At 48.8% G+C, this 12,293-nt stretch overlaps 4 protein-coding genes across 4 annotated transcripts in view; all 4 read left to right on the forward strand.

Annotated features, from left to right (window-relative positions):
* Positions 1-12,293, forward strand: part of LOC308152853 (histone H1-like) — a gene marked incomplete at both ends in the record, with an annotated part of 103,305 nt that overhangs the window by 16,826 nt on the left and 74,186 nt on the right. The window lies entirely within an intron of this gene.
* Positions 6,055-6,654, forward strand: LOC308152863 (histone H1-like; the record flags this gene model as incomplete). Its single annotated transcript, XM_080525935.1, has 1 exon — positions 6,055-6,654. The coding sequence occupies one exon, from the start codon at positions 6,055-6,057 to the stop codon at positions 6,652-6,654; it is 600 nt and encodes a 199-aa protein (XP_080382061.1).
* LOC308152898 (histone H2A-like) lies at positions 7,397-7,783 on the forward strand (the record flags this gene model as incomplete). The annotated part of the gene is made up of 1 exon (XM_080525970.1): positions 7,397-7,783. One exon carries the CDS (start codon positions 7,397-7,399, stop codon positions 7,781-7,783), a length of 387 nt encoding a protein of 128 aa, XP_080382096.1.
* LOC308152872 (histone H3.2) lies at positions 8,514-8,924 on the forward strand (the record flags this gene model as incomplete). Its single annotated transcript, XM_080525944.1, has 1 exon — positions 8,514-8,924. One exon carries the CDS (start codon positions 8,514-8,516, stop codon positions 8,922-8,924), a length of 411 nt encoding a protein of 136 aa, XP_080382070.1.

The raw sequence follows: 12,293 nt of genomic DNA on the forward strand, positions 1-12,293 counted from the left end.
GAATGGTCTGAATGACCGCGTCTGTCAGACCCCTGCGTTCTAACAAATCCCTCTCAGTAACCAGGCCATGAGGGGGCCCCCCATCATAGGCGGCCCCCTCACCAAGCCTCTGGCTTGAGAGAGTGCATCTTGTCGATGAGGTATGGGCCATGGGCCCTCTACCAACATCTCCATCAGTTCCGGAAACCACGGGGCTCCGGGACGGTCCGGGGCTACAAGAATTAACTCTAGCCTCTCTGACCTCACTCGTGCCAACAGTGGGAGGATAGATGTCAGGGGTGGGAACGCGTATAACAGGACCCTCGGCCATGGGTGGTGTGCGAATGCATCGACTCCCAATGGCGGGTTGTCCTGTTCGCGCAGGGAGAACCAAAGGCGACACTGCGCATTCGTCCGGGACGCAAACAGATCCACTTCTGCTTGCCCGAACCGTGCCAAAATCAGAGACACAATGGAGGGTGCTAACCTCCAGTCGTCGTCCCTCGGGCCTCCCCGTGATAACAGATCTGCTCCTTCGTTGAGCAGACCTGGAATGTGGAGAGCTTTTAGCGAACTCAGGTGTGTGACAGCCCACAGCCATATATCTGTCGCTAGGCGATGAAGTGACGCTGAGCGTACTCCCCCTTGACGATTGATGTATGCTACTGTTGTCCTGTTGTCGGATCTGACTAACACGTCCAGATCCTTTAACACCGGGGCAAAATGAAGTAGCGTTAACTTCACCGCCTCGAGTTCCAGCAGGTTGATGTGACGCGTCTCTAACGGTCCCCATCTTCCTGCCACCGAACCTGCCTGACACACTCCTCCCCACCCAGTCAACGACTTGTCCGTGAAGACTGGGTAGTGGGATGCCGGTCTGCCCATGGCGACTCCGCGCGCGATGACGTGCGGGTCTCTCCAGTAGCTCAGGTCGGTCTTGACCGATCTCGGTATTACAATCAACTTGCGACGGTGTCTCACTGGATCCAGTCGCAGTCGTGCGAACCACCTCTGCAGTCTGCGCATGTGTAATAGGCCTAAGGGGACCACTACATGGGCTGCAGACATCAGTCCTAGTAAGGACATCATTGACAGAGCGGTGATTGTATTTGTCACTCGACACACCCGGAGAGCTGACGTCAGTGTCGCTCTCCGTGGTGCCGATAAACTGGCCCTCATCTTGGCAGTATCCAACTGAATGCCTAGATAGGAAAACTGTTGAGCCGGCCACGGAGCACTCTTTGTCCAGTTGACAGCTAACCCCAGCTGAGTGAGGTGCTGCACCAGTGAGGTTGCGTCCCGAATGGCTCGATTTGGGCATTGGGCCAAGACCAGTAGGTCGTCGAGATATGCTAATATGCGTATCCCGTTTCGCCTCAGTGGTTCGAGTGCTGTCTGCACACATTTGGAGAAAGTTCGAGGAGCAAGCGCGTACCCGAAGGGCAGGCGCGTGTACTCGTAAACCTTCCCTTGGAAGGCAAAACGTAGAAATTTCCTGTGCCTCTCTGTGATTGGCACATGAAAATACGCGTCCCTCAGGTCTATGCTGATTCCGTAGTCGCCCTTCTGTATACAAGACAGAAGGCGCCTCGTCGTCAACATACGAAAGGGGCGTTTCGCCACTCTCTCGTTGAGGACCCTTAAATCTAGTATGGGTCTCATGCCTCCGGATTTCTTTGGGACAAGGAAATACGGGGAGTACCACCCCATGTCCCACTGGTCCCTCGGAACCATTGTCACTGCGCCCTTTGTTAGGAGATTCGTAATCTCCTCCTGGAGCGCACGTGTTTTTATCGGGCAGGACAAAACAGTCTTTCTCACGCCCCTGAAGGGCGGAGGAGGCTGAATGAACTGTAGTGCATATCCCCTCCTCAATGTCCTGTCCAGCCAGCCCGACAGAATACCTGCCCCTTCTAGCCATTCTGCATAACGCAACGACAGCGGCTGGGCCGTCTGTTGTGGTGCAGTCGACAGAAAAAGCTTGAATTTCTGTATGACCCCAGCCGCCGCTGCACACCGAGGAGGTGGCACAGCCCAAGGTGGGGTCATTTCGAAAGGGATGGGCTGCCGTCTGTAAAGAGTGTTTGCTATGTGTAACAATGCCCTTTATTGACGCAGGTTTATTATGCCTGATAATCAAAGAACCGGCCGCACGCTCATGAGCTGGGCCAGATCCTGATAGACATGGAGGGGTTATTGATGTAAATAACGGTCCCTCTATACGGCTACAGACAGGGGTGTTTAACCCCGTTTGTGTCGTGATAGGGGTAAGTCTGTTAGGCAGAGAGCTGGCCACACGCTGGTACGCTGGGCCAGTCTCCGCTTTGTTTCTAACCGGTAGCGATTGGACCACGCTCCGACAAGGCAGGCGGGTCTCCGCTCCGGTAGATAACATGGGAAAATCACCTTTACTGAAAAAGTAAGGTGGGGATTTTCCTTCTTTTACCTCTTTATGAGGTAGCAGCCATGAAGAGGAAACCGGTGGTGGGGTCATTACCGACCCCTCCGCCAGTGAAACCGGGCCACGCTGCCGTGGGGGGCCATAGCGGGCCCTCCCAGTGGTCAGCGGCGGGGGCTGGGGATGCCGAGTGGGGCATGGCTCCGTCTGTAGAGGTGGAGCCAGTGCCGCATCACACCGAAACCTCCGTTTCGCAGCCGTTGACGGTCTAGTCGTCACCACGGCGGAAGAAGAAGAGGTGGAGGGTCGCTGGAGGGGGAGGTGGCTGGCAAGGTGCCTCTTAGCCTCCTCCATCGCGGCCAGGCGCACCGTCAAGGTGTCCATGGCGGGACCGAATAGCCCTTGTCTCTCTATTGGAGCATTCAGTAGGGCCATCCGGTCCGCCCCGGTCATGGTGGTGAGAGACAGCCACATCTGTCGCTGCTGCACCACCGCGTTTGCCATCAGGCGACCCCCACAAACCGGCGAGGGCGGGGAGCACGTGCTCTACCTGCCGCTCGCTGTCATCAGAGCTTTCTGATTCTGAATAGGCATTGGCATTAAAATCTCCCAGTATGAGTACATTTCTGTTGTTATTGGTGATGGTGTGGATAAGTTTTTCAGAGGGTTGTGATCCAGGAGGGCAGTAAATGGAGGTGATGAGAAGAGTAGTGGATGGATTTAAAAACAGTGTGGCTGCCATGTATTCGTTAATAGAGAGTTCTTCTTGTGTGAGGTTAAAAAGGGTTTCCTTGTATGCTGTACCCTGTTTGATTAATAGTGCCACCCCGCCGCCATGGCCTGCTGGCCGTTCCTTCCTTAGAATATTAAAGCCGTCCATTTTGAAAGGTGTGTCTTTACTGAGGAGGGTTTCATTGATGGAGGCTACTGTGACCTGTTCCTCTGCTAGAATAACTTTCAATTCGCTTTTGTTTTTCCTTATTCCCCTGATATTAATGTGTAAAAAGGTGGTAGCCATAAAGTAAGGTTCAAAAACTTAAATAAAATAAGTTTAATGAGCAGGTTAAAAGACAGGACTGTTTAAAAAGCTGGTGTTCTTTCTAACGCTTTCTAACATTTTTATTGTGTTCTCATCCTTGCACAACAGTCTGAGGTCATCCTGTAGCTTGGTGAGGTTTGTGCTGGGGTCTTGGGGGGTCGGTGGTATGGTTTGGGGATTTAGTGGATTGGCGGTAGTGGGGGGGAACTGGAAATTTGAGTGATTTTGTGGCCGGGAACTTCTTGGTGCAGTGGTGGTGAGGGCTAGGTAGGTGGGGCAGGTCTTGGAGATGGAGGGGTGCTTGCCACCACAGTTTGCACATTTGGAGTCTGATTTGTCCTTAGTGCATTGTTTGTGGTGGTGGTTACCTGAACATCTGAGACATGTGACTGGGTTCTTGCATTGCATTGATGTGTGGTTGAATTGTTGGCAGTTGAAACACTGCTGGGTGGATGGGGGTGGGTGGGATTTCTCAATTCTGTAGTGAAAGTAATTCATGAAGAAACCTTCTTGGAGGAGGCCAGGTGCATCTGTGGGGTTTGTGAGGTTAATCCTTATGAAGGTGGTGGGTTGTTGAGTGGCTCCAGAATGATAGAGCGAAGTACGCCCCTTTATATAGCACCCCAGGCGGGCGCAGGCATTGAAAAATTCAGTCATTGGCTACTTTAGGTAGCGGGTAAACCAATAGGAGCAGAGCTCCCCTATGGGGCGGAGCTCCACGATATAGAACACCAAACTCCCAACCAGCCTAGCGATTACTACCAGGAATTGTCCTTTTGGGATGGTACGACAAGGGCATGTATTATTATTATCACTAGATGCGCAATATAAAACAAAAGGGGCTGCACTGTGTTGTGTGCGTAATAATCCAAGTAACCATTTTCTTTCGTGGGATGGTCATTTCTAGTCGTGGAATGCCAAGACTACGCATTTACTTGCGTTGACATTGATTTGGCAACGAATGTTTTTTTCATGACAGCTATACCCGTTGAATGTACAGGCCTGACAAAATGTGTTATAACAATGGAATCAACTCTCTTGTGTGGAGATGGGTGGCTCTTAAAAGAGCCGTTGTTATTTATAGGGGGTGGTTGAGTTTACGAATAGTTTAGCCGCCGAAGCCGTACAGAGTACGTCCCTGGCGTTTCAGAGCGTATACAACATCCATGGCGGTGACGGTCTTCCTCCTAGAATGCTCGGCAAAGTCAAATTGACAGGTAATTGGCCTATATAAGCTGTAGGTCATTTAACATTGAATGTGCTTGTAAATTTGTGTGAACAATCGTTCCCAAATGTGTCAGGAACCAAGAGAACGTTGTGAGGGCTTCAAAGCAGGAGTCCACCCTGGTTGTTCTAGGTCGAGAGTCTTATCAGAAGGATAGATCATGTCCCTGGCTATCTCAGCAGGCCTCACAGTGCCTCACAGGCCTGTCCCAGAGTGCTCTGCAGCAGACGTACATGGAGGCCAGTCAGGTGCCAGGCAATCTTCCCTGCAACCTATCCAATGGCAGGCCCAAGCCAGTTGAGACTTCTTAGGCCCACATCGACATACGGTAGTTTGCTTTATTTATCAGTTGAGAAGCCAGCCAGAGTGAAGGAGGAGACGTCAGCAGCTCAGCCAAACGCTCCCGCAGTAGCCAGCCCAGCAGGACATGGAGATCTGCTGCAGTTGCTAGACGATCTCGCAAGCCTACACACCAGAATGGATCTTAAGTGACATTCTTCTCACTCACACACACACACACACACACACACACACACACACACACACACACCTCCCAACTATCCCCCCCCCTCCATTCCAATTCACACACATCCCCCCATTTCCACTCCCCACCTCCAAAAACGCACAATCCCAACCCCACCACCCAACACACACACACACACACACACACACACACACACACACACACACACAACACGTACAAATAAAATAATAAATACAGTTCTGTCTTTTTTTATGCATACCAATATGATTTGGACATCACGGTATTGCTGTCTTATAATAAACCAATACGTTCATACAGTGGTGACCCTAACTGTCTCATCCCAGAATACCTCTGCAGTTTACAACTTTAAATTGCAGCAATGGTCCCAAGTAAGCTCAAAATACATTTTGACACAAGACACCCCACTTATACTAGCAAAGACATTGACTACTTAAAGCTATTGGACTGCAAAATGATAACTAGAATAAATGCATGACGTCATGTGTCCGCTTAGCAAAGTGCAGGATCCATTTTTAAGCAGTTTAGGACACAAATAGCACAGGGAAAGCTGTGCGCATCGCTCCCTCCGACGGTGGAACGGCGGGGTTTTGAGCGAATCACAACAAAATACACGAGGCCTTCGCGGCCCACATGATTTTATTCTGAACGGAGGCATGTCTGCTCGCTGGTCCGTTCAAATTTGGACCTCAAGTCGGTTCCATCGGTGACTTTTGGCCCATTATTGGCGAGGAGAAAACACAGACGCCAGCACATTTTGTCAGCCAAGATTGCCGAGCATAGAGGGTTGAGTCTGTACGGTTCTCATGTCGCGTTTAAGACCAGCCCCCATCTCCGGGTTGAGCTTCATTATCACAGAGCAGCATCGCAGAGTGATTTGTAGCCCGCAACAAACGACACTTTTTACAGACATGGCAGAAGTCGCACCAGCCGTCGCCGTCGCCGCTCCGGCCAAGGCCCCCAAGAAGAAAGCATCAGCCAGGCCCAAGAAAGCAGCTGGCCCCAGCGTCGCCGAGCTCATCGTGAAGGCCGTGTCCGCATCCAAGGAGAGGAGCGGTGTTTCTCTGGCCGCGCTCAAGAAGGCGCTGTCTGCCGGTGGTTACGACGTGGAGAAGAACAACTCTCGCGTCAAGGTCGCCGTTAGGACCCTCGTCACTAAAGGCACTCTGGTCCAGACCAAGGGCACCGGTGCCTCCGGCTCTTTCAAGATTAACAAGGAGGCGGTGAAGAAAGCCGCCGTCGCAAAACCCAAGAAGATAGTAGCAAAGAAGCCCGCCGCCGCTAAGAAGTCTCCCAAAAAGGCCGTTGCAAAGAAGCCTGTCGCCGCTAAGAAGTCTCCCAAGAAGGCAGTCGCAAAGAAGCCCGTCGCCGCTAAGAAGGTTGCCAAGAGCCCCAAGAAGGTTAAGAAGCCCGCACCTGTCAAGAAAGCACCGACCAAGAGCCCCAAAAAGGCCGTCAAGGTAGCGAATCCCAAAGCAGCCAAGGCAAAGAAGGCAGCCCCAAAGAAGTAAACTTGTGTTGACAGTGTTCATGTTGACACCACAAAAAAAGGTTCTTTTAAGAGCCACCCACCTTTCCATAAAAAGTGCATTTTCATCCATGTCGACATAACGGAACTTTCTCAAATAAGAAGGTCCGATTTACACCAGTCTCAATCACTGACCTATGCACACGAGAATAATAGCTATATTAAATATTGAAATGGCCTTAATGAGAGTTTAATACTTTACACAAACATATTTAAACAAACGATATATTGTCTCACTCGGTCTCTGCGTGAGCGAGGAGGGGGGGGTTCTATGCTAGACTCCACAAAATACCTTTCAATATCGACATACGGTAGTTTGCTTTATATAACGTTATTTGGATAGAAATGGTCAACTTTTCGCTCTAGTAGTAGGCTACTACATTGCGTATGGGGAGAGCTGTGAGAGCCTAATGCACTTCACTTTTCGCTGTAATGCCAATAAGGAGTATTGTTTCGCTATTTAGTATATTATTAGGAAATGATTGGTTTGATTTGAACTTTGATTTCTGGCGCGCGAGGGAAACTCACAAAGGCCGAGTGAAACAGCGGCCAATCGCTGGGCGGCGGGAAGAGGCGCGCGTATCCGGGTTGCTGATTGGATGAGGTGTCATCGACCCGGTGGCCAATGAACGCTGGTCAGGCTGAGCTATAAGAACACCACCCCAAGCGAGCAACTAGTATCCGCTTTTTCTTTAACTAGCACAGAACCCGCTTTAAGTTTCAAGATGTCAGGAAGAGGTAAAACCGGAGGCAAGGCCAGAGCAAAGGCGAAGACCCGTTCTTCCCGAGCTGGACTCCAGTTCCCAGTGGGCCGTGTCCACAGGCTCCTGCGCAAAGGCAACTATGCCCATCGTGTGGGCGCTGGCGCACCGGTCTACCTGGCCGCCGTGCTCGAGTACCTGACTGCTGAGATCCTGGAGTTGGCCGGCAACGCCGCCCGCGACAACAAGAAGTCTCGTATCATCCCCCGTCATCTGCAGTTGGCCGTCCGTAACGACGAGGAGCTGAACAAACTGCTGGGCGGTGTGACCATCGCTCAGGGCGGTGTGCTGCCCAACATCCAGGCAGTGCTGCTCCCCAAGAAAACCGAGAAGCCCGCCAAAGCCAAGTAAAAGTTTTACTACGGCTTTCACCCCACTACTTAACCCCAAAGGCTCTTTTAAGAGCCAACCACTTGTCTCTCAAAAAGTGCAATTTGTATTTTCATCTCTAAACGGTGTTTGTCCGCTATGAGTACCCTAGTGTGCCTCATGTTGAAGCCTGCAATCACTAAGTTAAACAGTCACCATATACCTTCGTGAGGCTGAGAGAACGCACCCACAACACTTTTGATTTGGCCACGTGGTGTTGCCAACCAATGTTCCCTTCATGATGAATGCTGGCTATAAGCATAAACACAACAAATGCATCTGAGAATAGCGTAAAAGCTATAGCTGGGGTCGTTGTCCTTAAGAAAGTGGTATCACAACAGTGGTATCATCTGCCAGTTGACTAATAATTATGGATTTTCCCATAACACCGATTTTTTTTTTAAATCTTCATATTATGTTTATTATTATAATTCACATGGGCGGGGCGGGTGGACAAGGGAAGCGCGCAATGGAGGGAGCAGGAGGGGTTTAGAGTTTTAATTTATGGCGGGAAGGGTGCACGGAGGTCGTGTCCAATGACAGCCTGAGAAGGAGGTGACAACGGGCCAATGAGCTCGTCTACATTCGCGGGCCAATGAGCTCGTCTACATTCGCCGGCCAATCGGAGCACGACGGCTCCGGCTTTATAAACTTAGCAAGTTCACTTGTGAAGAACATCTATACTTTGACTCTACAAGAAGAAGTTTGCATCATGGCCAGAACCAAGCAAACCGCTCGTAAGTCGACTGGTGGCAAAGCCCCCAGGAAGCAGCTCGCCACCAAGGCTGCCCGCAAAAGCGCCCCGGCCACCGGCGGCGTGAAGAAGCCTCACCGCTACAGGCCCGGCACCGTGGCTCTGAGGGAGATCCGTCGTTACCAGAAGTCCACAGAGCTGCTCATCCGCAAGCTGCCCTTCCAGCGCCTGGTGAGAGAAATCGCCCAGGATTTCAAGACCGACCTGCGCTTCCAGAGCTCTGCTGTGATGGCGCTGCAGGAGGCCAGCGAGGCTTACCTGGTCGGTCTGTTCGAGGACACCAACTTGTGTGCCATCCACGCCAAGAGGGTGACCATCATGCCCAAGGACATCCAGCTGGCCCGTCGCATCCGTGGAGAGCGCGCCTAAGATGACGAGTGTCGGACTATGTTCATGAAAAAAAAAACAAAGGCTCTTTTAAGAGCCACCTCAATATTTCTGAAAATGAATTTTTTCCATTAACTACTCTTATAAAGCGATAGATGGGTTAAAGTAGAATGAGATCGCAGAATGCCAGAGGGTACCATAATGACAAGTCATAGCAGAACAGTTTTACTGTCACAAACTAGGAAAGGACTTGAAATCCCTCGCTGTAATGTGCGGAATGAGCTTTTAGTTGGGTTCCAGTCGTTTTTTGGGGGGGGCAGGATATCCATATGACTACTACACATTTTACACGATAAGCGCACTGTTTCGACGGCTTATGTCATATTATTAGGCTATTTCTAATACAAAAACAATACTAAATGGTTTTACGCACAATGTGTTCCTTTGTAGCACGTCCCTACGATCGCAATGCATTTGTTTGACATTTTTCGGTGCGTGTACACCAGGGGCGGATTTAGGATCGTAGGAGATCCGGGGCTTAGCCCAGAGGGAGAATATAATGTGCGCGCGGAGCGCGCCGGAAAATGTTGCCTTCAACCTTCAACTTACCACCACCTTAAAGCAGACAAAAGGCACTGGAGAACACATATACATTCACACCCTTTAATGAAGCAAACTAATTGTGGTGGTTCTGGGCACAGAGGGAGGTCAGCACACGTAGCTCCCAGTGGTGTAGTCTACGTGATACGCAGGACTACGCCGTATACCCACTAGGAAAGGCCAAGGATTTGCGTATACCCACTAGAAAATGCGCGAGGATACGTAACGGCGTTTTGTGACAGAACTTTCACTTTCATTCATAAAATTCACCCCGTAGACCTGTGTTACGAAGCACTTACTTCGAACTTTCTGACATGTTTGTTATCACATAACCAGTCGTTCAGAATGCTAGTCTCAGTATTTCCCCTACAGAGCCTTGGGGTGGGCGGGCCGCGAATTTGCGAAACCTAGGATGGTAGGGGGAGGCAGGGCAATACCGCTACCTGATTGGTTGGCGAAGCACTCCCTCATTTCGCCAGCCAGCTGGACTGAAAAAATCAGGTGTAGTGCTGAGGCACAAATATGTACATTTCAAGCCTGCAAACTGTGACACTTTAAATAAATGTGCAATAACACTATTGTGCAATATGACAACCCTAGTCGTCTATCTGTACAGTATAGTATAGTGGATAGTGTACATAGCCTTTATTTATGTAAACCAGCTCCTTCCCTTCTTGTGATTTTTTAAAAAGTGTTTTTTCCCCTTTCCTAACACCAGGGGAGCCACCCCTCCTAAATTTCGTTGTTTGGTACCTGTACTGTAGCAATGACAATAAAGACGATTCATTCATTCATTCATTAATTCATTCATTCATTCATTCATTCAAGTGTCTGATTATAGTTTCATGGTGTGAATAATAGTGTCAAAGAACTAGCAAGCTAGCTAGCTAGCTCAGAGGTGATTAGATGAGCTAGTCTGCTGCACACATGCCAGCTAAAGAGCTAACTGGAGGCACTTTATTATTTTACTTAAAGTAGATATACAATCTTTCTTATTCTGCTAGAATTGGGCTTTATGGTAATACCATAATGGCATATTTACAGTACATGGACAGTGGATTGAAGCATTGGAACAAACCCTCACTCATTGGAAATGTCTGTTTTTTGTAGTTGGACATACGATTTTCTTACAGGTGAGAGAGTAATTAAAGACAGTATCTGACTCTATTGCCCACAGCAACCCAATATTCAATTAGAATGATGTTATGATTTTATATGAATTCAATGTATACCTCTTATTAAATTATAAATACTCTGGTTGTTATATTTGCCTTTTGGGTGACAGCAAAAGAGGGAGAGAGGAGGATAGAGAGGGAGAGAAGGAGAGAGAGCAGGATGGTGTCGGCACACCAGAGAGAGAGAGAGCAAGAACCAGGTGAGAAAGTGGACATGTAGTCAAGACCACGTAAGTAGCCTTGAGAACCGATGGTTCTCGAGCCTAACGGCCCTTAGGGGGCAGGAGCCTATCTCCTGTTTCTGTAGCGTGAGGCAGCTTGATGTACAAGTACAGTCCATGCCACCCCCCCCCCCCCCCCCCAAGGCAGCAAACACTGGTGTAGATGCATACTGTATGCATAAGTGAGTGTGGTGGTGCGTATGGGGTGTCGCTACGGGACAGGTGTCGCTCTGACTGGGAGGGCAAAATCACAGTATACCCACTAGAAAAAACTAGACTACACCACTGGTAGCTCCCCCTGTCAGTCACCATCATTTATATTTGTATAGAATTACATAATTGATGGGCTGAGGCTAGTTATGTTACAGTATGTATCAATTCAATTCAATTCAATGATACTTTATTTATCCCCGTGGGGAAATTCATTCTGCCACGCCACTCCACTAAAAACAACACATAACAACACAACATAAAGGACAGACAACAACACTGAGCCAGCCATATACGGTATATAAAAAAACAGCGAGATCACGATAAAAAAGTGGATAAAAGAGATGGCTATAGTTATTATATCAGGGCAGTCTCTGTGCTCACCACTTATATTGTATTTAGAGTCTTGTCCTGTGTTATATGACGATATATTACATGTATTGTTGGCCTGTGTATAGTACTGTGAAATCAAATCCCCCCTGGGACATTAAACAAACTTAGTTAGTTAGCGTTACATCTTAGGATAGATTTGAGTCATGTTCTGTATACATACATACTACCATAAGGGCATACTTAATGTGGTTACTCCATGTTTACTAGCTGTAACATTAACGTTACATCATTCTTTTTCACTTGTTACTCAGTCAACCAGAGTACAGATATCAAAGACTATCAGCCTGTTATTCACTTTATTTGTATAAGTATTATCCTTTGTTTGATTTCTTACCATGTACCGTAACAGTACCTTGCTATGTTTCATTTTCATTATAACATAACGTTATGTTATGATAGCCAGCTAGCATTAGCAAACCGGAAAAGTAGTGTCAGTGAGTCAGTCACCTTTCTAATAAGATTCACAAACCTGAAACATCATCTATGTCATTACTGCTGGTGATGTCATTGTTGTCAGCTGCTGATACTGCTGCTGCAACAAGGCGCTTGTTTTGTTGAAACAACTTTGGGATATCCATCCTTACAATTTTGCAAGTCAGGCACTGATTGAGATCACTTCTTCTTCAGGGCAGGGTAGGCTACCCAGTACGCAGGCTAATGTCGCGCAGCTGCTGCCTCTCTGTTGGACTCCGGTACTGCACGTTACTCACGATTTTTTTTTTTTTTGTTTTTTTTTTTTTAAGTAAAACATTCGGGGCTTTTCAGAAAACATCCGGGGCTTGAGCCCCAGTAGCCACCCCCTAGCGCCGCCC

The sequence above is a fragment of the Nansenia antarctica genome, assembly GCF_963989245.1.
Source record: "Nansenia antarctica genome assembly, chromosome: 3".
Lineage (NCBI taxonomy): Eukaryota > Metazoa > Chordata > Actinopteri > Argentiniformes > Microstomatidae > Nansenia > Nansenia antarctica.